This window comes from Chrysemys picta, chromosome 6, assembly GCF_011386835.1.
Source record: "Chrysemys picta bellii isolate R12L10 chromosome 6, ASM1138683v2, whole genome shotgun sequence".
Lineage (NCBI taxonomy): Eukaryota > Metazoa > Chordata > Testudines > Emydidae > Chrysemys > Chrysemys picta.
The window spans coordinates 132,393,763-132,419,412 of NC_088796.1; the positions used below are offsets into that span (position 1 = coordinate 132,393,763).

Sequence of the window (25,650 nt, forward strand, 5' to 3'; positions counted from 1 at the left end):
CCAGACTCCTCTCTTCTCCGGCCCCTCCCCCACGCTGGGCCGGCAGGGTTCCCCCCACCCCCCTGGCCCCTCACTCCTCACCCAGACAGCTGAGGGCTCCAGCTCCGGCTCTGCCCCAGCCCCGGGGAGCCCCAAGTGGCGCGGCTTGCTGCTGGGGGCGGAGCCGACTCCCACCCTGCCTGAGGCCTTGCGTGGTGAGTGAGGGGTGGGGGGAAGGAGCCGGGCCGAGTAGGGAGGTAGGGGGGACTTAAAGTGATAGTGTGCTCAGTGTCTCTCAAACTTCCTACACACACACAGGCTTTCACACCCACATATTCTGCCTCTCTCAGTCCCCCAACACAGATTGTCATACACACACACAGTCTCACACTCCCCAACACACACACTGTCTCTCACACAGTCTCTCTCACACACTGGTGCACACACACACACACACACACACACACTCTCTGAGAGTGAGAGTATTGTTATTATTATTATTACTGCTTGGTACTTCCTGTCAAAATGCTTGTGATAAGCCAGGAGTGGCTAGGGGCTGCAGGGGGGCCGTGGGCTCTGGCAAGATGCAGCGCCCATGTGACAGCGTGAAGCCTGCCTTGACACGCAGGCCAAGTGCCAGGCACCACAAGCCACCGCAGCAGCACAGAAGTAAGTGTGGCAATACACCATGTACTGTACCACCCTTTCTTCTGCTCCTGGAGTAATGCCCACAACGTAGTTAGCCAGTACATTTTGAAGGGACTAGTCGAAGTAAGTGGTTCATCAAGGGACACTTAAATCACAATGGGCCATGGGAGACGCCCATCTACATTGAATGGACTTTCCTGTGGACATTCCATATGAAGTATAGGTAATGGCCCAGAGGCGATGGGGTGGGGGTGGGAGGAGCCCCTAGGAGCCAGGGGTGATGGTGGGAGGGGTGGCGCCAAAATACAAGTTCGCCCAGGGCACCATTTTCACCAAAGCCGGCCCTGCAAACAGAGTAGTGTTTGATATTCAACTGAAACACGGCATCGGAAGTCCTTAGGTTAGCATAGAGAAATAAAAGTTAAGACATAGTCCATCTGGCTAAGACAGTGCCATCAGCCAGCCAAGCTGATATGGCCTCCATTCCAGGCTTGCTCATGCGCGTTCGCTCTCTCTCTGCCCCTTTCTCAGTCCCAGGTGAGAGCCCTGTGTCTCTTCAAAGGGAGCGCTTAACTCCGCCATCTGTCACCTTTCCCTTTGTTCTCAAGTTGGGGCCTTGGCTTGGCTTCCCTGCTGAGAGGTGAGGGAAAATCTCCTTTCTGGTTGTTTGCTAGGTGTGAACATTCTGGTAATTGGGGCTTCCCTCTTGGATTCTCCATTGATGTGGGTCAATTTCAGCAGGTTCCAGGCAGTTACTTGATGACCCATTCATTGCACCCCAGATTGCAAGGTGACGTACACACCTCGTGTCTACTGTTCTTCGCCAAGAGGAGAGACGAGCCTTTTACCCGAGTGGGTAGCAGTGCAAAGTACAGAGGGAAACTGAGGCACACATAGGATTCCTATACATATTACTGAAAATTACTGTTTTGTGACATTTGCTATATGCTGGACTCAAATGGTCTCCGAGCTCAGTTCTGTTTCATATCATGCGCTTGTACTCTTACAACAGAATGTACTTATATAACACACCTATGTTGTTTTTATGAGGTATGTGTTGCAAAGGGTGTAGGTGTAATGTTTGTTTTATCAGCTGAGTTGGAAAATAGCCTTAATCTTCTCTGTTAATCTTCAGAGGCTCCCACTCCAGCTCTCGAACCTTGGAGGAGCAGCACTGGCTCTGCTGTTCGGTTCCCTTCTCCTTGTGTGCAGACTGCGCTGGCCATGATTGGTGGTGAAGTAAGTGAACAGCTAGTGGGTTCAGCGCCTAGGTCTGGAAAATTAGCCCCAAACACCTACCATGTGTTCATGTGGGCGAGTAGGACTGAGCATTGGGAGGACAAGGTCTAGAAACGTTCTTTAACATTGCTCTCTCCTCATTAGTGCCGGCAGGATGAGCAGTGTGTGACCAGCATAGCCACCTACACATGCATTGCCCTGAGAATGTCTGGTGGTTTATAATACACAAAATCCAGCATTATTATGGAAAACCCTGCATTAATTTGGAGACATAAATGTAGGGATGTTCAGATGGTAGGTCCCCATGGCAACTGTAGCTCTGCATCATGTGCACATGCAGTACTTGTCAATATTTTATATGGCATTAAACGCTTAATACAGCTGAACTGTATAGCCAAATTAAAAGAACAGGAGTACTTGTGGCACCTTAGAGACTAACAAATTTATTTGAGCATAAATTTGTTAGTCTCTAAGATGCCACAAGTACTACTGTTCTTTTTGCGGATACAGACTAACACGGCTGCTACTCTGAAACCTTTCATAGCCAAATTAAGTTATTGTGGGATCTTGTTACACTTTCTGTATGCAGTGTAGTTGTGTCAGTCCCTGGATATTTGAGAGACATGGTGGATGAGGTAATATCTTTTATTGGACCAACTTTTGTTGGTGAGAGAGACAAACTTTCAAGCCACAAAGAGCTATTCTTCAGGTCTGGGAAAGGTACTCCGAGGGTCACAGCTAAATGCCAGGTTGAACAGGTTGTTTAGCATAAGTAGTTAGCACACATTCTAAGGGACCATTCAAGGTAGAGTGGCCCATTAACACCTCTGCAGCCATAGGACAAAAAGGCGGAGGTAGTGGGTTACAGGTTGTTGTAATAAGCCATAAATCCAGTGTCTCTGTTCAGGCCATGATGTTTAGTGTCTAGCAGAGTTATGAATTTAAGCTCCCAGGCTCATCTTTTGAAAGTGGTATGCAGGTGCCCTGTTAGGATGGGGACTGATCGGTTAGATATAGAGTGATTACTTTGTGAGAAGTATTAACGCACAGGTGATAGGGTGGTTTTGTCTTTTATCACTTTCCTATGTGAGTTTATTCTAGACCAGGATGCTGATCGCCACCCCGCTGGGAAGGACGCCACCGGGGGAGCCCCCCACCCCTACCCCCCACCCCACCCCCCCGACGACCCAGGACCAGGATGCTGATCGCCGCCCCGCTGGGAAGGACACCACCGGAGGAGCCTCCCCGATGACCCAGGACCAGGATGCTGATCGCTGCCCCACTGCTCCAGAGAGGGATGCTCCGGAAGGAATCACCTCCTCAACCCCAGACCCCAAAACTACTTACCACCCGGCTGTCCGGAGGAGGGCCGCTCGAAGGGGAATGCATCTCAGAGCCCAAGATCTCGATGCTGCACGCTGTCCTTCCGGGCAAAGAGACAACGTGGCCAGCGAGTCCAGCGCCCCCCCAAGAGTGACTTCACCTCCCCAAGCTTCTCTACCAGACCCAGAGGAATCACCTGGCGAGTCTGCAGGCACAACAGAGATCCGCCGCACGGAGAGTGAGGTGGGGAAGAAGACCGCATCTACCTCCAGTACCCGCTCCCTACAGGTCTCCTCCTCTGCCCCTTCTGTCTCCCCGTCCATGGAGTCCAGACCCTCGCGGCCCTCAGCAAACACGTTCGTAAGACCTACAACAAACGGATTGCTTTCCGGTGTAGCCGCTGTGATCTCCCCTTCGAGACCCAAAAGAAATGTAAGTTTCGTCAAGCCACGTGCAGGGGACCCCCCACAACCACGAAAGTGAATCCCACTGACATCCTCCAGGTTCCAACCCTGACCCCCACCGATGATCTGGCTTCAGCACCCCAGCCAGCGTCCCAGAGTCACAGCAGATAAGGGGGGACCAACCGCCAACTGAGGGAAGCGTAACCCCCTCCTCGAGGACTGACAATGCCACCAAAAGGACCAGTCCCGTCTCCAGAATCCCCACGCTGGACCCTGCTGTGAGGGGGACCACCGCCACCTCTCAGGTCAACAACCTCACCAGACGCCTCAGCGACTTCATAAAAACCATCCGGCACAACACGGACGCGAGAGACTGCAGCGCTCCCCCACAGGTAACCTCATGCCGCCCTGCTGTAGGAGCAACTAGCATCATCCCCCAGGCTGCACGGCGAGATCCAGCCAACAGAGGAGCCTCCCGTAGCCCTCAGATCCCACAGCCAGACCCCACCACCGGGAGACCCAACACCTCCTCCAAGGTTACCCAAAGAGCCTCTGACTGCCAAAAACCCCATGCCCCACCAAGGACCCACGAGTCGGATGCCGCCCGCAGAAGAACCAGAACCATCCCCAGCGCTTCCAAACACGACCGCGCCCCGACAAAGCCCAGCACCGGAACCCCACTCCCTCCCGGAAGATCCAGTGCTGCCTTGGAGACACTGAGAGCTGCCCTCCTCACCACACCAGGACCCCCACCTCAAGACCCACCTGAACACCGCTCCACAGTCCGAGGGACAACAAGGCCGCAAACCGTCCCCGTAGCACCTGAACCTGCAGAGACAACACAGCAGGAGGAGCGACGGCCACGAGCGAGGGTCGCCACACCGGGGCAATCCGCCTGGATGGAGGAGCTGGCAAAGGCTGAGGACTTTGAGAACTTTGACACCCTGATGGACAGACTGACTGCAGAACTGTCTGTGGAAATTACAGCCAGAAGGAGGGAACCCCAGGAAGCCGCACAGGCCACTCGCAGATTCCCTGCGCCAAGCCGTAACAAGACCGCCAAAGAAGGCAGGAGAGGGGACGTCGGCCACCGCTAAGATCCGGCGGCTGCATCCCATATTCAGAAACTATACAGGATAAACCGGACGAAAGCCATGAGGGAGATCCTCGACGGGACCTCCTCCTACTGTGCCATCCAGCCCGAGAGGCTCTACTCCTACTTCAAGGATGTGTTCGATCACAAGGCCCAGACCAACTTGCGACGTCCAGCGTGCCTTTCCCCGCTACTCCGGATCGACCTCACGGAGGACTTGGAGCGAGATTTTTCCCTGCAGGAGGTGCAAGTGAGGCTGTCGAGGACCAAAAACACTGCCCCTAGAAAAGATGGCATCCGTTACCCCCTGCTGAAGAAGCGAGACCCCGGCTGCTTGGTGCTCGCTGCCATCTTCAACAAATGCAAGCAGTTCCATCGCGTTCCCCGCTCCTGGAAAAAGTCCATGACCGTGCTCATCCACAAAAAAGGCGACCGAGACGGCCCCGGCAACTGGAGGCCCATCTCCCTCTGCTCCACCATCTACAAGCTGTATGCCAACTGCCTCGCGGCAAGGATCACAGACTGGTCAGTGTGCGGGGGCGCCGTCAGCTCAGTGCAGAAGGGTTTCATGTCCTGCGAGGGATGCTACGAGCACAACTTCCTCCTTCAGACGGCCATCCAGGAGGCCAGGAGGTCCAAGAGGCAGTGCGCAGTAGCATGGCTTGACCTGACCAACGCCTTTGGGTCCATACCCCACCATCACATCTTTGCCACGCTGGGAGAGTTCAGGATGCCAGAAACCTTCATCCAGATCCTCCGGGACCTCTACAAGGACTGCACCACCACCATCTGCGCCACGGACGGAGAGACGGACGCCATCCCCATCCGCCGCAGCGTGAAACAAGGATGCCCCCTTAGCCCCATCATCTTCAACCTGGCCATGGAACCGTTCATCTGAGCCATCTCCACTGGCCCGACCGACTTCGACCTGCACGGCAAGAAACTCAGCATTCTGGCCTACACGGATGATCTGGTCCTGACCGCGGACGACCCAGAGAGCCTCCAAGGTATGCTAGATGCCACCAGCCGAGCTACTGACTGGATGGAGCTCCGCTTCAATGCGAAGAAGTGCACAACTCTGCACATTGACCGCAGCAAAAGGGACTCGGTGCAAACAACGGGGTTCCAGATCCAGGGTGAGCCCGTCATCCCCCTGGCAGAGGGGCAGGCATACCAGCACCTGGGCACGCCAACAGGGTTCTGTGTCCGCAGACACCCGAGGACACCATCCAGGAGATCTTGCAGGACGCCGCCAAGATTGATGCCTCCCTGCTGGCACCGTGGCAGAAGATAAACGCCCTGAACATCTTCCTGATCCCACGCATCTCGTTCACCCTAAGGGGATCCGCCGTGGCGAAGGTGCCCCCTCAACAAGGCAGACAAGATCATCCAGAAGTTGGTGAAGAAGTGGCTGTTCCTTCCCCAGAGAGCCAGCAATGAGCTGGTCTACATCGCCCACAGGCACGGCGGCGCCAATGTCCCCCGCATGGGTGACCTGTGCGACATCGCGGTGATCACCCACGCCTTCCATCTGCTGACATGTCCCGACGCCACGGTGAGGAACATTGCAGCGAACGCCCTGCGTGATGTGACAGAGGAGCGGATTGGCAGAGCCCCCTCGAACCAAGACATTGCTACCTTCCTGAGCGGCTCCCTGGATGGGGAATTCGGACGGGATGGGCGCAACATCGCTTCACTGTGGTCCCGCACTCGCAACACCACGCGTCACCTGGGGAAGCGCATCGGCTGCCACTGGGAGTGGTGCGAGGAGCGCCAGGAGCTCTGAGTCTGGGTGCCGCAGATCAGGTTGGACGCCAACACCCGTCACCTCGACGGCCAGGGGCTTGCTGGAGAGGACTCTGAAGGCCGCCATCCGCTCGCTGTACGTGGAAACCCTGAAGCGTAAACTGGACCAGGGTAAAGCCTTTGAGTTGACCAGCAAGTGGGACGCTAGCAACCACTTCCTCGCTGGGGGTGGCTTCACCCATTTTGACGACTGGCAGTTCATCCACCGTGCCCGGCTCAACTGCGTCCCGCTCAATGGAGCCGTCCACCACGGGAACCAAGACAAGCGTTGCAGGAAGTGCAGCTACCCCAACGAGACCCTGCCCCACGTCCTGTGCAGCTGCAAACCCCACTCCAGAGCCTGGCAGCTGCGCCACAACGCCATCCAGAACCGCCTGGTGAAAGCCATCGCGCCACGACTGGGCGTGATCTCCGTGAACTGCACCATCCCCGGTACCGACAGCCAGCTACGACCTGACGTGGTCATCACCGACGAGGCCCAGAAAAAGATCATCCTCCTCGACGTCATGGTCTCCTTTGAGAACAGGACTCCGGCATTTTGCGAAGCCTGAGCTCGTAAGCTGGAAAAGTACGCTCCCCTGGCTGACACCCTGAGAGCGAAGGGCTATGAGGTGCAGATGGACGCCCTAATTGTCGGAGCCCTGGGCGCCTGGGACCCCTGCAACGAGCGTGTGCTGCGGACCTGCAGGATCGGTCGACGCTACGCACGTCTCATGCGGCGCCTCATGGTCTCAGATGTCATCCGATGGTCCAGGGACATTTACATCGAGCACATCACCGGCCACCGACAGTACCAGGAGGCGTGATCCAGAGTGACATCGTTCTCCCACTACAAGAAAGGGACCAAGTGACCACCTCCGTTGGATCATATGAACTGGAACCATAAACTCCCTAAACATTAAATCTCCTCACTAAATGAGGGTCAATCCATCCTCATCATCATCATCCACTCATTATACTCAACACCCGAACACAATCACTCTATGAACTTCATACCCTCATATCTCAGTGTCTGTACTTTGACCCATCAACCTTTTACCCCCAATCGGGGATACTGCAGATTATGTATTCCTCATGCCACCTGATCTTAAGCCAAACTTTGCACCCTCGATAATCTGTATGTTATTCCCTGATAACCAGAAACTTCTATGCTCAAACTCTGCTCACAATTTTTTTTTAACATCATCTTAATAAAATTTTAAAGTTTATTCCAGTCTGTCTGGTTTCACCCACGTAGTTACTGGGGCATTTAGTGCACTGGATGAGGTACACCACATTTTGACTTGTGATAGGCATGTGTAGGATCTATACATCTTGAAAGGTGTGTTGTGGGAGGTGTTGATCATAATAACAGTGGAAATATGTCGGCAGGTTTTGCATCTGTTCTGGCAGAGTGTGGTGTTGGTGTGTCTTGATCTGTGGGGAGCATACTTCTGACGGTGACTTGGAGAGGCTTGGGGGTTGTTTGAAGGCCAGAAGTGGGGGTTCAAGAAAGATTTCTCTCCGGATGGGGTCCCAGTTAAGTATGGGTTGTAGTCGTTTGATGATACCCATATGGGTTCCAGCATAGGATGGTAGGTGACAATTAGGGGCTGGCAGTCAGAGGTGGTTTTATTTCTGTACTGAAGCCGGTTCTCTCGGGGTATCTGGGTGGCCCGTTCCATGATGCAATCTACTTCTCTGGTGGAGTATCCTTGTTTGGTGAAGGTGGTAGTAAGGTCTATATCCTGAACTTTCTCCCTGGAGCATATTCTGCAGAATCTAAATGGCTGGCTATCGATAACAGATTTCTTGGTGTGGTGGACTGGATGAAGGCATGTGTGTTGATCCATGGGTTTCTTGCATATGGTTGTCTGTAGGGTTCCATTGTTGAAGCTGATCATGGTGTCCAGGAAGCTGGTGCTGGTGTGGGAGTGTTCCAGAGACTTTAATGGATGTGGGGTAGTTGTGGTGGAAATGTATGGGGGATTTTAAGCCATCTGTCCAGAGGATGAAAATATCATGGATGTATCTCAGGTATATCATTGGTTTTGTGATGCATTTATCCAGAAAATCTTCAAAGTGGCCATGAAGAGGATATTGGCATATTGGGGAGCCATCCTACTACCCATGGCTGCTCCCATGGTTTGGACAAAGTGTTTGTTCTTGTGGGTGAGGATGAAATGGATGTGGTTGGGGTGGATATCTGAGGGTTGTCCGTTGTCTTGTAAATATTTGAGGCAGGCAGTTATGCTGTCATTGTAAGGGATATTGGTATATAGAGAGGTGACATCTGTGGTGTCAGGATGGTGTTCTGAAGGAGATTGTTAATATTGCAGAGTTTGTGGAGGAAGTCAGTTGTGTCCTGGAGGAAGCTGGCCCTTTGTGTGGTGAGTGGTTTGAGGATGGTTTCTAGGAGTCCCAACATTTGTTTAATACCTTTATTAATGATCTGGAGGATGGTGTGGACTGCACTCTCAGCAAGTTTGCAGATGACACTAAACTAGGAGGCATGGTAGATACACTAGAGGGTAGGGATCGGATACAGAGGGACCTAGACAAATTAGAGGATTGAGCCAAAAAAAACCTGATGAGGTTCAACAAGGACAAGTGCAGAGTCCTGCACTTAGGACGGAAGAATCCCCTGCACTGCTACAGACTAGGGACCGAATGGCTAGGTAGCAGTTCTGCAGAAAAGGACCTAGGGGTCACAGTGGACGAGAAGCTGGATATGAGTCAACAGTGTGCTCTTGTTGCCAAGAAAACTAACGGCATTTTGGGCAGTATAAGTAGGGGCATTGCCAGCAGATCGAGGAACGTGATCGTTCCCCTTTATTCGACATTGATGAGGGCTCATCTGGAATACTGTGTCCAGTTTTGGGCCCCACACTACAAGAAGGATGTGGAAAAATTGGAAAGAGTCCAACGGAGGGCAACAAAAATGATTAGGGGTTTGGAGCACATGACTTATGAGGAGAGGCTGAGGGAACTGGGATTGTTTAGTCTGCAGAAGAGAAGAATGAGGAGGGATTTGATAGCAGCCTTCAACTACCTGAAGGGGGGGGCGGGTTCCAAAGAGGATGGAGCTCGGCTGTTCTCAGTGGTGGCAGATGACAGAACAAGGAATAATGGTCTCAAGTTGCAGTGGGGGAGGTCCAGGTTGGATATTAGGAAAAACTATTTCACTAGGAGGGTGGTGAAACACTGGAATGCGTTACCTAGGGAGGTGGTGGAGTCTCCTTCCTTGGAGGTTTTTAAGTCCCGGCTTGACAAAGCCCTGTCTGGGATGATTTAGTTGGGAATTGGTCCTGCTTTGAGCAGGGGGTTAGACTAGATGACCTCTTGAGGTCCCTTCCAACCCTGATATTCTATGATTCTATGATTCATTCATTCAGTAAGAATGCCGTGGTCAGATATGATGGGACTGGCTGGGTTACTTTGTTTGTGTATCTTGAGAAGCATGTAGAAGGTCCCTGGTGTAGATTCATGGAGGATGGGTTTGTAAAGCTTCTCTTGGAGTTGTTTGGGGAAGGATTTGATGATATCCTTGAGTTCCAAGGTAAATTTGTGATGTGGGGTGGTCTTTGAGTTCTTTATAGAACTGTAGGTGGTGGTGGAGAGGGGTCGGTTTGCCTCGTTAAGGTAGTCATCACAGTTGGACCTGAACCTAACCCAACCCAAAATAAACGAACAAAAGCACCCAGGCAGACCCCTCATATCAGGCCACAGCACTCTTACTGAAGGAATATTGGGACAGAAAGCGATCACTCTATCTGATTTACCAACCCTCATCCTCAAAGGAAACCTGCACAACACTTTTTAAAGACAAGCCTGGGAGCTTAAATTCATTTCTTTGCTAGACACTAAAAATCATGACCTGAAGAGAGAGACTGGATTAATGGTTTATTACAGGGATAGGCAACCTATGGCATGCGTGCCAAAGGCGGCACACGAGCTGATTTTCTATAGAAAGAGACCTTTTAAAAATGTTAAAATGTATTACCGGCACGTGAAACGTTAAATTAGAGTGAATAAATGAAGACTTGGCACACCACTTCTGAAAGGTTGCCGACCCCTGGTTTATTACAACAATCTGTAATGCACTGACACCACTCTTTTTGTCATATGACTGCAGATGTGTTAATGGGTCACTTCACCTTGAATGGTCCCTTAGAACATATGCTAACTACTGATGCTAAACAATCTGTTCCGCTTTGCATTTAGGTATGATGTTCAGAGTACCTTTCCCTGACCTGAAGAAGAGCTCTGTGTGGCTCAAAAGCTTGTCTCTCTCACCAATAGAAGTCGGACCAATAAAAGATATTACCTCATCCAACTTGACTTTTTCTTACACTTCCTGTCAGGGCTGTCACTAATTGTTACATTAAATCATTATTATGGTTTGGTTTTATTTTCCCAGTTCACTTCCTTTTTAGAAACTGGATGTTAATCACATATCCAAATTCACACACTGGCCTCTACTATAGTGGGTTCCTAACGTCCTGTTTCCATGCTGCCACATGGAGGCCCTTGGGGTGCTTACAAGCTAAGTAAAACAATGCGCACTGCACAGCTGGGTCTGATGGCTTTCAAGCCATTAGCTCTTGTTGCTCGACCAGAGTTATTCAGAGATGGCAAGTGTGCAGTTCCTTATCAAGGAAGTTTGAAGCTTTCAGTAGAAAGATATTATTGAGTTTCCAACTGCAAGGGTCTGGAGACCTTTTTTTTTTTTTTTTTTAAGCAAGTAAACACTTTTTACATTGAGACCTCGGTGATCAAACAAATTCCTATCCAACTTCCTTCAATACTTCACTGCTATGTTGAAAATAAGCATGAGGCATTCCAGTCCTCTTGGAAATCTGACAGTCTAAAGGTAATGGGCATATAGCAAAGGCCCATCTCAGTTGTAACAATGGTGCTGCTAAACCAGTGCTGTAACATATTGTAATTGTCCATCCTTTTCATTATAGGAAGCCATCCTGGGTCTGACTGATAGATGCCGTTTTTTCATAAATGATGTGGAGGTACGAAAGTTTGTTTTGATGCTGTTTCACTTGTCTGTGTGTGATTATTAGATTTCATCTGCTGCTGCTTGTGCTCATCGATTTCATTGGATTCACTTTCCACAGGTGGCTTCCAATGTTACCTCATTTGCCAGATATGATGAGTTTCTGCTGGTGACCACCCACTCCCACAGCTGCCAGTGTGTATCTTTGAGGGACACATCGTTGAAAGGTAAACGTTCAGATATGGCCTTTGGTATGTAATAGGCCTTACTGTTTGCTTCCTGGGCCCTTTTCCCTCATGATGGAACCTAGACAAGCTCGCTTCCAAGGCCCCATGTCATGGCCATGGTGCCACTTCTTGATTGTCCAGAGTGGCTGCTCCTAATCGGTGCCAGTGAGTTCCCTATATCCTCTCATGGGCTCTTCATCCACTTCTGGGAGCTCCCTCTCACTTCCCAGCTCTCCCTAGCACAGGGAGGAGTAACTTACTCTCCACAAACCATTGTTGATCTGTGATACAACAGGAGTGACCAAAGGACATTTGAAATCACTGTGCCTTGGCCTGCAGAGAGACGGGGAGCAGCTGGGGGCAAGACTGGGCATGCAGGCCACCTGCCTGCCTGGCCCCCAGGAGGAGAAGTAGCTGGGGACAGGACTGGCCGTGCAAGTTGCCTGCCTGGCCCCCAGGAGGAGAAGCAGATGGGGACAGGACTGGCTGTGCGGGCGAGCTGCCTGCCTGCCCCGCAGGAGGAGAAGCAGATGGGGACAGGATTGGCTGTGCGGGCGAGCTGCCTGCCTGGCCCCCAGGAGGAGAAGTAGCTGGGGACAGGATTGGCTGTGCAAATTGCCTGCCTGGCCCCCAGGAGGAGAAGCAGATGGGGACAGGACTGGCTGTGCGGGCGAGCTGCCTGCCTGCCCCGCAGGAGGAGAAGCGGCTGGGACAGGACTGGCTGTGCAGGGTGCCCCCAGGAGGAGAAGCAGCTGGGGACAGACTGGCAGTCAGTTGGTGGGAGCCACCTCTTGTCCTCTTTGACAGGCTTTGCCTTCACCTCCCAGAACAAGGGTGAGTGCTCCCGGTGGGGGGCAGGTAGGATGGAAGGGATCCCGGGTGAACCATGTGGGGCAGCATCTGACTGGCACCTGGACACGGGAAGCTTGGGGGTGTCATGGAGGGGCAAAAGGATGAGGAGGAATGGCAATGTACATGGTCTGTGCTTCTGGCAGCTGCTTGTGTGTGTGTATCTGCCTGGTGTCTAGACTCAGCTCCTCAGGCAGTGGCTGTCTCCTCTAGAGACACAATGGGACTCTGAACCTGACTGATACCTGGGGGCGCTACTAGAACGTTGCTAACTATGGGTGGGTTCTCAGCAGAAACTCAGCAGACACCCTGTGGCTGGACTGGGGAGGTTGCGCTGTATGTAGGGACTTATCATACCCTTGCTGATACCTCTGCCATTCTCAGTTCTGCAGGCAGGCTTCAGCAGCTTCTCTACTCCCAACGAGACACTACGCAAGGTGGAGCGGGGCTCCCGCATCGTCACCGTTGTACCCCAGGACACCAAGCTCATCCTGCAGGTCAGCTCTCATGGTATTGCTGCAGCACCATGTGTTAGCCCACGCTAGGGAAGCCCCACCGTAACGCAGCACCCAGCTGTTTGGAGAGGGTAGTAGTTAGTACTTGACAATATATAGCTCAGCTGTGTAACAGCTTCTCTTGCTTTCCAGGCGATGGGATCACCACTCACAAATCTGCTGAACTGTAGATCCTGATCCTACTGGATCCTAATTATTACAGCTCATGCTGCCTCTCTGGGAGCCCCTGACAGGGGAGGGATTTTCAAATAAATAAGTCTTCAGTGGCTGCTCTTGGTGATACTGAAGCACCTCAGTAAATCACAGGGTCAGAGGGTGATCTCTTATTGTCTGTAGTAAAGGCCCTGCTTCAGATTCCACTTAGGGCCAGATTTTCAACCATTGTGGATGGTGAATTCTCCCCCTCCTCCCCCCAAACCTCTGCCATTCTGCTGAGCACTCTTGAACTCCAGCCCCATGTGAATGGGAGGTAGATGGCCTCTTGGCTTCATTTGCATGAAAATGAAACTGTCGTGTGTGCTTCATGCTTTCATACCATCTGTTGTGTGTGTTTCAAGCGCACTTGCCCCCACCCACTTGCTTTGATACCCTCTATCATATGCTCTTGCCCCTGCCCACCTGTTTTGATACTTCAAAAAGGGGAAGTACACAAAAATTAGGAGGCTAGTTAAACGGAAATTAAAAGGAAAAGTCACGAGTGAAATGCCTGCAAACTGCATGGAAACTTTTTAAAAAAACCACCATAATAGAGGTTCAAACTATATGTATACCCCAAATAAAGAAGTGTCAAGGACCAAAAAAGCTGCCATGGCTAAACTGGGTAAATGCAGTGGTTAGAGACAAAAAGGCATCTTTCAAAAATTGGAAGTCAAATCCTACTGAGGAAAATAGAAAGGAGCATAAACTCTGGCAAGTCAAGTGTAAAAGTATAATTAGGTAGGCCACAAAAGAATTCAAAGAACAACTTGCAAAAGACACAAAAACTAATAGGAATTTTTTTTTTAAGTATATCAAAAGCAGGAAGCCTGCCAAACAATCAGCTAGGGCCACTGGCTGATAAAGATGCTAAAGGAGCACTCAAGGAAGCTAAAAGACAAAATGAATTCTTTGCATCCATCTTCACTGCAGAAAATTCAAGGAACAGTCTCACATCTGAGCCATTCTTCTTAGGTGTCAAATCTGAGGAACTTTTTCAGATTCAGGTCTCAGTAGAGAAGGTTTTGGAACAAATCAATAAAAACTAATATTCACCCAAGAGTTCTGAAGGAACTCAAATATAAAATTGCAGAACTACTAATTGTGATATGTAACCTGTTGCTTAAATCAGCTTCTGTACTGGATGACTGGAGGATAGCTAATGTAACAGATTTTTAAAAGAAGCTCCAGTGGCAATACTAGCAATTACAGGATGGTAAGCCTAACTTCGGTATTGGGCAATTACTTGAAACTGTAGTAAAGAATGGAATGATCAGACCCATAGATGAACACAGTATGTTGTGGAAGAGTCAAAGCTGCTTTTGTAAAGGGAAATCATGCCTCACCGATGTATTAGAATTCTTTGAGAAGGTTAACAAATGTGGACAAGAGTGATGCAGTGGACATGGTGTACTTGGACTTTCAGAAAGCCTTTGACAAGGTCCTGCACCAAGAGTTCTTAAGTGACATGCGATAAGAGGTAAGTTCTTTGAGTGCTGGTCCCACACAGGGGTATGCATTCATGCCATGCACCTGAGTCCAGGAATTCTTTCAAGCAGTGTCCGTTGGCCCACACACACACCTCTTCGTGCTTCTGCCAAGATATGAGGCACCGTGCAGACGGATACCTCTCCAGGTCTTTCTTATGGCTGCATGATCTGAGTTGGAATCGTCTGTCCTCTCCTCCCTCAACTATTTGTAGCACCTGTAAAGACAATTGTAAATAGTTTTTATTCTTCCTAGCTTACTGGTTAGTTAAAGTTCATAGTATAGTTAGTATAGTGTGTTTTTTCCTTGGTTGGGGATTCCCTCCTTGAGTCTGGGATTATGTCTAGAGACCCAGGTTTCAAGAATTGCATCTCTTGCTCTCACGCCTTCTCTGTCAGCGATGAACATCAGCACTGCTTCTATTGTCTGGGCGAGACAATATCTCTGTGAAGTGCAGTATTTGTTGCTGGTTCCCACCCAGAACTCTGGCAGCTCACGAGCTCTGCCTACAAGAAATACCTGATGGAGAAGGCTATGAGGCCCCTTTCCAATCTGTTCCAGGGAGACCCCCTTGTACATTGGCTTGGTAGCAGAGCTTTCAGTACCTAAGCCCAAAGATTCTTCCTCAAGGGCTTCCCATGAGAGCAGAGGGCACTCATTGGGGGTAAGGGCAGATCCCTATCAAGGATGGTCCATAAGAGATGCATTCCCTCCCTGAGCCTGTCGAAATCGGGTGAGACTTCGTGTGTAGAATCTAAAGAACTGGATCCACTGAAAACCCCCAGAGCATGTAAAAAGAAAGATCTGCTGATTCTGATGATCACCCCAGTATCAAAGCATAAGGAATGACATGCGCCGGTTCTGTCTATAAGCTGTGTTAGTGCTGTCACGGAGTATTGGGGAACTCAGGGCCCTGCACCCCCGGCTTCCTGCGATTCACCATGACTCTCAGCCAGCCAGTAAAGCAGAAGGTTTATTTGGATGACAGGAATACAGTCCAAGACAGGTCTTGCAGGCACAGACAACGGGGCCCCCCTCAGTTAGGTCCAGCTTGGGGTCCCAGGGCATCCCAGCCCCCCGCTTTGGGAGGTCAGAGCCATCTCACCTCCCAGCCATCTCTCCAGCCCGCTTCCAACACTCTGCCTTCAGCGACCCCTCCCACAGCCTTTTTTCAGTTTCCCGGGCCAAGGTGTCACCTGGCCTCCAACCCCTTCCTGGGTTCTCATGTTACACGCTCAGGTATGCTCCTTCGGGCAGTCTCCCATCCCCCAATGCAGACTATCCTAGCCACACTCCCCTGTCAGCATTCACAGACCACAGTAAGAACAGTCCCAGTTCGTCACAAGTGCTATGGAGCGGTGCTGGTGCTGCAGAGTTGTTAATGCTGCTAGTGCTGCTATTCTTGGGGCTCTGGTGTTTGCTGCATTAGGAGAAATGCAGCATGTGGATTCAGCAGGCCTTGATGTTTTCATAGAGAGAGACCACAGGCTTGGTTCGGTGTCAAAGGTGCTCATCCGGGTTCATTGTCAGCAAAACACAGTACTAACACCCTGACCAACCGGTCACAGGGACACTGACAATGTATGCCCGTGACAAGCTCCGGCTCAGTTAGCATAACAGGATGCTGTCCCCTCGGCCAATACAAAGATGCCCCTCCTATGACTTCTTCTTTTATACACTGATACAAACAAGTTCTGTATCACGCTCCAGATGTTATTAGTTGCCACCCTTATTCTTGTAGCTACTAGTTTGAACAAAACATCCTCCTCCATTATCCTGTCATCCCATCCTTACCATATGAGGAGTCAGTGTGTTCCTGTACCATCTCTTGGGAATGTGTTTACACAGTTACTTGAGAACTCCGGATGTTCTTGTACCATCCTCTCAGGAATGTGCTTACTTGGTTTAGCTAATACCTAGTGTGTTGCGATTCTGCTAAGGCCAAGCTTACTCTGTCTCACTGCCTATTAGTTGCGCTTAGGGCGCCAGTAAGGCCTACCCTTATCGGAGAGATCATCTAATTTGTCCAAGGACCACCGGGCTTCCAGGGATGCACTGGTTCCATCAGACTTGATTGCTGGAACTCCGCTGACACTGGGGCATATGGCGACTTACACAACACTGGAGGATATCGTCCTACCTCATCCTCAGTCTCTCTGCTTCTCCAGCCTAGCCCTCTTGAGGGATATTACTACACTAGAGAAGGGTGCTACTATGGTGTCTCAGGAGCCATCCCACTTACAGCCCTTAGGCAGGAGTGCTGCAGTACAGATGACCTCGCCACTACTGGAGAAGGAATTTTCAGACTCAGATGAGTTGGAGGTGCTAGCCGCTCCAATATCTCCAGGGAGACCGTTGAGTCCTGACAGACATTCAAGGAGTCACGCTCAGTATCCCTCCGGATACGGCTTCCCCAGAAACTGCTGGTACTGATTTCCTTGGGTACCCTACAGCTCACTGACCCCTCCTTCTGGCTTCATTGGGGTCCATGGGCAGGCATCCAGGTCCTTCTTAGGGATCTATCAGTATGTGTGGAGGAAGACGTTGATCAGGACCTGCAGGTTCTGATAGCTGTCTCTTCTTCATCATTGGATAAAGCTGTCACTCTGTCCTCTCCACCTCTGCCGGATGACCATAGGCAGTACCAGGAACACTAGCTCCTGGATCGCCTGCAACCAGAGGGACCGAGTAAGGTGGCCCTCCCAGTTAATGAGGCCATCCTAGAACCATCCAGAGCTATTTGGGATCTTATGCCCCCACACCGAAGAGAGCTGACAGAAGATATTTCATCCCCACCAAAGCAGCTGAATTTGTTCTCCCACCCCAGCCCTGACTCACTGGTGGTACAGGCAGCTAAGGAAAGGGCCAGGTCGCACTATCAAAGGGACACACTGACTGACAAGGGTTCAAAGAGACTGGACCTCCTGTGGAGAAAGGTCATCCTTTCTGCAGGCCTGCAATTTTGTATTGCTAACTACTAGGCTCTGATAGCGAAATATGATTTTAATAACTATTCATAGAATATCAGGGTTAGAAGAGACCTCAGGAGGTCATCTAGTCCAACCCCGTGCTCAAAGCAGGACCAATTCCCAACTAAATCATCCCAGCCAGGGCTTTGTCAAGCTGGGCCTCAAAAACCTCTAAGGAAGGAGACTCCACCACCTCCCTAGGTAACCCATTCCAGTGCTTCACCACCCTCCTAGTGGAAAAGTTTTTCCTAATATCCAACCTAAACCTCCCCCACTGCAACTTGAGACCATTTCTACTTGTTCTGTCATCTGGTACCACTGAAAACAGCCTAGCTCCATCCTCTTTGGAACCCCCCATTCAGGTAGTTGAAGGCTGCTATCAAATCCCCCCTCATTCTTCTCTTCTGCAGACTAAACAATCCCAGTTCCCTCAGGCTCTCCTCATAAGTCATGTGCTCCAGCCCCCTAATCATTTTGTTGCCCTCCTCTGGACACAGTACTCCAGATGAGGCCTCACCAAAGTCAAATAGAGGGGAATGATCACGTCCCTCGATCTGCTGTCAATGCCCCTACTTATACAGCCCAAAATGTCATTAGCCTTCTTGGCAAAAAGGGCACTCTGTCGATGCATATCCAGCTTCTCATCCACTGTAACCCCTAGGTCCTTTTCTGCAGAATTGCTGCCTAGCCACTCAGTCCCTAGTCTGTAGCAGTGCATGGGATTCTTCCGTCCTAAGTGCAGGACTTAGGACTTAGTGCAAGCTTGCAGACTTTATGGGCAGGCTTCCCATGGAGGACAGAGCCCAATTTAAGACCTTCAAAGAGGAGGGCAAGCTAGTGGCAAAAAATGCTCTCCAGACACAGCTTGCAGAACCTCATGTGAAGGGATTCTTGGCTACAATTGTCAGGATTTCCTAGGGAGGTACAGAATACCTGCAGGACCTCTGCTCTTTTTAATGAAAGAACAGACGATTCATGTATTCAGTAAAGGACTCAAGATTGACGGGGGATTTAGACTCCAGAACCCAAGAGGAAACACCAGAGACCATCCTATAGACCAAGGCTATCCCCTCCTCATGCATCTTATTACCAGCACTCAGCTGAGCCTACACAAAAATGGCAGGGCATTCAGAGGCCTCGCTTCTCAGACCCCTCTTTTGCCATGACCTCTACCGATTCCCAGGCACTTGCTAAGGGCCACTTTCAACATACTGGGCAAGACTAACCTGCCACCAGTGATGCCACCCACCTCTTCTCTCATCGTTTTTGGGGGCTGTGTCATGCTGTTCACTCACAGATGGAGGATGATCACGACAGGCAAGTTGGGTCTTGGAGATTATTCATCAGGGATACTCCATAGTGTTCCCCTCCTTCCCCTTCCAGTCCCCTTTCAGGGACCTCTCTCATGATTCTTCAACAGGCAGCAGAATCCCTCCTACACAGAACATGTCCCATCTCAGTATTATGAGAGGGGATTCTACTCTCCATATTTCCTAATTCCCAAAAGAGATGGAGGATGGAGATCCATCCTGGACTTTCGGCAACTCAACATCTTTATTCGAAAGTCAAAATTCCACATGATTACATTGGCATCAATAATTCTCTGCCTTCAGAAGAAGATGTGGTTTTCAGCTTTTGACATGAAGGATGGATGCTTTCACATAGACATTTACTCCTCATACAGGAGATTCCTGTGTTTTATGGTAAGCCAGGAACATTTCCAGTTTCAAATCCCCCCTTTTGGACTAGTGACAGCACCCAGAGTATTCACAAAAGTCCTCTCTGTGGTGGCAACCCAGATGAGACACCAGGGCTTCACAGTTTACCCATATCTAGACAACTGGCTCCTGGTAAGCTGCTCCCACTAGGAGGTCAGGTTGACAACAGAGTTTCTCATACAGCTCCTTGCAGCCCCAGGTATTTGCATAAACAGAAGTCCGTTTTGTCGCCCATAAGGATGATAAACTTTATCGAAGCGACATTAGACTCTGTTTCTGCAAGAGCATTGCTCCCTGCAGACAGATTTCAGATGACAAACATCCTGGTTGCGTGCATTACCCACAGAGCAAGAACTACAGTGCGAACGTGCCTTACATTGTTAAGCCAAAGGGCTGTGTGCACCTACGTGATGCTGTTTGCCAGGCTTCATTTGCAATGTTTGCAGGCCTGGGTCCACTCAATTTACCTACCGGACAAGGACCACATCAGCTTCGCAGTGACCATTCCCACCAGAGTGATTGGCTCCCTTGCCTGCTGGTTGAACCTGGAAAAGGTGGGGGTGGGCTTTCACTTCAATACTCCCACTCCAGTGCCACAGGAGGCCAGACTACACATCAGCATAATAGAACTGAGAGCAGTCCACCTCGCGTGCAATCCGATCATACGCTCACTCCATGTCCAAGTGATGTCTGACAATGTCACCACCGTGGTTTACATAAACCAACAGGGCAGAGTGAGAGCTTGTCCCCTCTGCCTGGGAGCAGTCAGACTCTGGAACAGGTGCATCAGGAACCACATCACAATCCAGGCTGCTTACCTCTCAGGAGGTACCACAACTCCTTAGCAGACAAACTAAACAGACGCTTCTCGGCAGACCACGAATAGGAGATCCACAATTCCATCCTAAGTGAGATAGCCATACAATGGAGTGCATCTCAATGGGACCTCTTTGTGTCCCAAATTAATGGAAAATTTCCACTGTATTGCTCCAGGGTAGTAGTGGGTCGCGGTTCCCAGGGCGACGCCCTCCTGCTATCATGGAACAATTATCTGATAGGTTTTTTTGCCTGTTCCCCGGCTTCCACAGGTCATATGGAAAATATGTCAGTGTATGGGGCCAGTGTCATTCTTCTAGCACCCTACTGGCTCAGGCAGTTCTGGTTCCTGGAGCTTCTGCCAATATCTGCCTGCTCCCCAATCAAGATCAGCCCCTTCCTGAACCTCCTGACCCAGGACAAGGGAAGAATCAAGCACCCTAATCCATGGTCACTCCATCTCATGGCCTGATGTTGGGATGGGCGTCAGAAATAGAACATTCCTGCTTGGCTCCTGTTCAGGCTATCGTTACCCAAAATAGGAAGGATGTGACTAGAACTTGCTATGTGGCCAAATGAGGCATGTCTCGGCCTGGGCACAGCTCAGTCAACATTCTCCAGCCGCTGCAAATATTCCCATCATTTTAGGTTATCTCCTGTCCTTGAAGACCTCAGGTCTTGCCATTAGTTCATTGCAAGTCTACCTTGCAGCGGTTAGTGCCTGCCTTCCCTCATCCAACTACAGTACAATTTTTGAAAGGCCTAGTCAGGTCCTTCCCACCGGCGATCAAACCTGCACCTCAATGGGACCTTAATCTCATCTTGTCAACACTTGTCACCAAGGGCTCAAAGGTTGGTTTGGTGTGTTCCATGACCCTCCTGTCCATGAAGGTTGCATTTTTAGTGGCTATCGCTTTGGCCAGAAGGGTCAGCGAGTTCAGAGCCATCACAGCAGACCCTCTGTATACAGTTTTTCCACAAGGAAAAGGTTTCCCTTCGTCTACATCCCATGTTTCTACCCAAGATTGTTTCTGAGTTCCACATCAAAGTATTCATTTACTTGTATTTTTTCCAAAATCCCACACTTCTGCTGAAAACAGGAGACTTCACTCTTGATGTCTGGTGTGCCCTGATATTCCATCTGCAGCAAACCAAACCAATTAGAAAGTCTCCAAGTCTTTTTATCCCCATGGCAGAGAGATTGCGTGGGCAAGCCATATTCTCCCAAAGGATTTCTGAGTGGGTTTGGGGATTCATCCTAGAGTGCTACAGGTTAGCACACATCCCTCCCCCTGCAGGGTGTCACAGCTCACTCCACGAGAGCCCAGGCCACCTTCACAGCATCCCCATATGACATCCTGTTACAAGACCTTTTCAGGGCAACCACCTGGAGTTCTAGCTACACGTTTGCTACATGTTACGCTTTAGTTCATGCCTCAGCTGCAAATGCAACTGTGGGATCAGCAGTATTGCAAGCATCTTCGCTGATGGCTTCCTCGCACCACCTACAGTCAGAGCACTGCTTGCCAATCGCCCACGTGTGGAATACACATAGGGACCAGCACTCGAAGTAGTAGTGGTTACTTACAGTAACTGAAAGTTGTTCGAGGGGTGTGGTCCCTATCTGTATCCCACCACCTGTCTTCCGTCCCCTCTGCTCTGGATCCTGTTGTATTTATGATAAGAGCAGGAACTGAAGAGGTATCGTCCTGCACCCTCTGGCTCTCTGTCAGGAGCACGAGGAGCTCTACTGCACACGTGTGGGTCAACGGACACTGCTTGAAAGAATTTCCAGACTCGGACTCATGGCATGTATGCGTACCCACATGTGGAATACAGACAGGATACCGGGCTAGAGGGACCATTGGTCTGACCCAGTATGGCTGTTCTTATGATGCTTTGTCCCAAAGGCTTCTGTTAGTGTCCAATAAGAGGTACACTAAAGACCAGACTGGCAGCAATCAGAATGAGCTGCTGGAACCCAGGGCCCAAGAAAGTTGCTCCCTGAAGCGGTTCCTGGCTTGATTAGAAGGTGTCACATTTCCCCCTTAAGTCTCTTCTGAGTTTTATGGAAAAGCCATGCAGCCGTGGAGCGTGCGTCAGACACATCATAAAGCCTTCTGTAAAGTCGAGGGAACCTGCTTGCTCAAATGCCTGTGCAGCTTGCCCCTTCCTGGGGCTTGGTTTCATTGCTAGTAGGAGAACAAAGCTAGCCCAGGCTTTCTCCCCAGGCTGGGCTGCTGGAGCATTCCTGTCTCAGACCCTGCTCAGCCCATGCCCTCGATCTTCTCATTACGGACTCACTCCCAGCTCCTGTCTGTCTGGGCAGAGTAAGGAGCTGTCTGCCTCAGAGAGTCGGCAGAGCCTGCTCCAGCCTTTGCTAACAGTAGTAGTGTGGGGTGTTCCAGGAAAACACTGTCTGCCTGTTGCAGTCCTGCTGTTAGGGTAGATAGCACTTTACGTCGTAGACACCGAACCCTTCAGAGACTGGACTCCCTCCTGGCCATTGACACGGTCTGCTTCCTGCATTTCTCTGCTTGCACTGAGTCTTCTCTTGGGATTCAACCTCCTCTTGGGTTTGCTCTTCTTCTGAGGGTCTCTTGCACTAGCACAGCACTGTGATGTTTGGCTCCATCACATTCCTTCTCCCTCTGCAGCCATTGTGGGGAGGGGGATGTCTTACTGAACTGTAAAGACATTGAAACCATCTCTTAGATTGAGTAAAACTCTTTCTTCAAAGTGAAGGTCCTGCCTCCCCTTCCCAGCAGTCAAAATGAAGCCCCCGTTTCCTCATTGGGGGTGAGGGGGAGTTGGGGATTGCTGGCCTGGCCATGGCTGACCAGGATTTGAGGTGCAGAGCTCTTAGCATACTTAGGAGAAATTGTTGTTGGGATTAATTTTTTAGATGCCAAGAGGAAACTTGGAGACTGTTCACCACCGAGCCCTCGTTCTGGCCCAGATTCGGAAGTGGCTGGACAGGTGAGTGTCACTAATGTGTATCAGCGTGCATCCCCCAGGCTCTTGTGGGGTGAGCAGCTGGAGGAGGGTCGCACTGTCCTGGTGGGATATTGACCGGGACCTGCAGAATGAGGGCATTAAGCTCGAGTGAAAGGGGGACTGCTTCAGGAGAGTTCACAAATCGTTATGACTTAGCAAGTGGAAACAAACCAGTTCTGGCAGTTGGGCACTCCAGGTAACTGCCACCTGCAAGCAGAGCCATCTCAACATTTCTCTTATTGATGTACAGCTCGTGCTACGTGCTTTAGTCCCTGCTGCAAGGAGCTTGCTAATCAAAAGGACAGACAAATAGGTAGAGGTTAGGGGACAGGAACAACAATAGGCAAATTACACAGCCAAAATGCTTCTGAAATAAATGTAGTCAAACTTTACTAATTCTGGGTCACTGAGAACGAAAATGATGCTTAAAATTGTTGATTGGCTCTAGTTTTCAAGATATGCTATTGGGTCAGTATATACGACCCTTGACTTGGGAATGGCGGAGGATAAGTGAGTTATAAAGGGAAGGGATCTGAATTTAAACCAGAAATGACTAAAATACATCTTTGACTGGATCTATGAATAAATCTATGACTAGGTTTGGACAGTACTTGTTTTTTAGGCAAAACAATGAATGATGCAATCTGAAGCTGGTATTGCGTCATACATGATATTAATTGCATCATGTTATTCCTAGACGTCATGGATGATGCAATCATGACGAAGCTTACATCACTCTGCTGAACAAATTTCCCTATATCAGCTCTAGAAATCATACAGTGTCGTGCTCTCTTATTTGTCAGTGTTTGATTTTGCAAAGGGACACATTTCTGTTTAACCAAAGTGAGCAGAGATGCCTCGTGCTTGTGTGAACAGTGCAGATAACTTCTGCTATGTTTGTGGTGAAGTGACTTTTGCATCACAAAAGCGCAGTTGTCAAGGCTGCTTCCCCACTCTGAACTTTAGGGTACAAATGTGGGGGCCTGCATGAAAACTTCTAAGCTTAACTACCATCTTAGATCTGGTCCGCTGCCACCACTCCCAAAATGCTAATTCCCTTCCCTGGGTAGCCTTGAGAGACTCTTCACCAATTCCCTGGTGAATACAGATCCAAACCCCTTGGATCTTAAAACAAGGAGAAATTAAGCATCCCCCTCCTTTCTCCCACCAACTCCTGGTGGATCAAGATCCAACCCCCTTGGATCTAAAAACAAGGAAAAATCAATCAGGTTCTTAAAAAGAAGGCTTTTAATTAAAGAAAAAGGTAAAAATCATCTCTGTAAAATCAGGATGGAAAATAACTTTACAGGGTAATCAAACTTAGAGTCCAGAGGAATCCCCTCTAGCCTTAGGTTCAAAGTTACAGCAAACAGAGATAAACACTCTAGCAAAAAGCAACATTTACAAGTTGAGAAAACAAAGATAAAAACTAACACGCCTTGCCTGGCTGTTTACTTACAAGTTGGAAATATGAGAGACTTGTTCAGAAAGATTTGGAGAACCTGGATTGATGTCTGGTCCCTCTCAGTCCCAAGAGCGAACAACCCCCAAAACAAAGAGCACAAACAAAAGCCTTCCCCCCACCAAGATTTGAAAGTATCTTGTCCCCTTATTGGTCCTTTGGGTCAGGTGTCAGCCAGGTTACCTGAGCTTCTTAACCCTTTACAGGTAAAAGGATTTTGGAGTCTCTGGCCAGGAGGGGTTTTATAGTACTGTCCACAGGAGGGCTGTTACCCTTCCCTTTATAGTTATGACAGCAGTATAAACACTATGGTTAAGAAAGCCTATCACCTTTATTTTGGCTGCAAAATTGGAGATCAGGACAAGAGGTGGGCCCCACACATATGCTGCAACACTTGTGCAACAAATCTTCGCCAGTGATTGAACAGGAAAAGGAAATCTATGCCTTTTGCAGTGCCAATGATTTGGAGAGAGCCAACAGATTATACCAGCAATTGTTACTTCTGCATGGTGCCTCCAGTTGGGAAAGGTGTGTCAAAGAAGAAAAAGTGGACTGTGCATTATCCAAACATTCCATCAGCTATACGCCCAGTACCCCACGGAGAAGGACTGCCAGTTCCTGATGCACCAGAATCATTCTCACTTGAGTCAGATGAGGAAGAGGATGAAACTTCTGGTCCTGAACCATCAATGTCACAGAACCCACATTTTCTCCCATCCTCTTCCTCTGAACCACACCTCATAACACAAGGTGAACTGAATGACCTTGTCAGGGATTTGGAACTACCCAAGAGTAAGGCAGAGCAGTTGGGCTCCAGACTACAGCAGTGGAATCTCCTGGCAGGTGATGTTAGGGTTTCCATGTTCCGTGACCGTCAAGGATCTTGTCCCATTCTTCTTCATGGAAGGTGATCTTGTAGTCTGCAACAACATCGA

At 49.9% G+C, this 25,650-nt stretch overlaps 1 protein-coding gene across 9 annotated transcripts in view; it reads left to right on the plus strand.

The window, feature by feature from the left end:
- ELP1 (elongator acetyltransferase complex subunit 1) overlaps positions 1–25,650 on the plus strand; it is a 113,924-nt gene that overhangs the window by 44,007 nt on the left and 44,267 nt on the right. For all 9 annotated transcript variants that reach the window (XR_010588743.1, XM_008171887.4, XM_065549871.1 and 6 more), the window contains 5 exons: positions 1,763–1,866; positions 11,442–11,495; positions 11,601–11,706; positions 12,940–13,052; positions 23,162–23,235. Coding sequence is in view for 8 of the 9 variants with exons in the window: in XM_008171887.4 (XP_008170109.2) it covers positions 1,763–1,866; positions 11,442–11,495; positions 11,601–11,706; positions 12,940–13,052; positions 23,162–23,235 (451 nt within the window). In the remaining variant the exon portion in view is untranslated. The remainder of the gene's footprint in view (positions 1–1,762; positions 1,867–11,441; positions 11,496–11,600; positions 11,707–12,939; positions 13,053–23,161; positions 23,236–25,650) is intronic.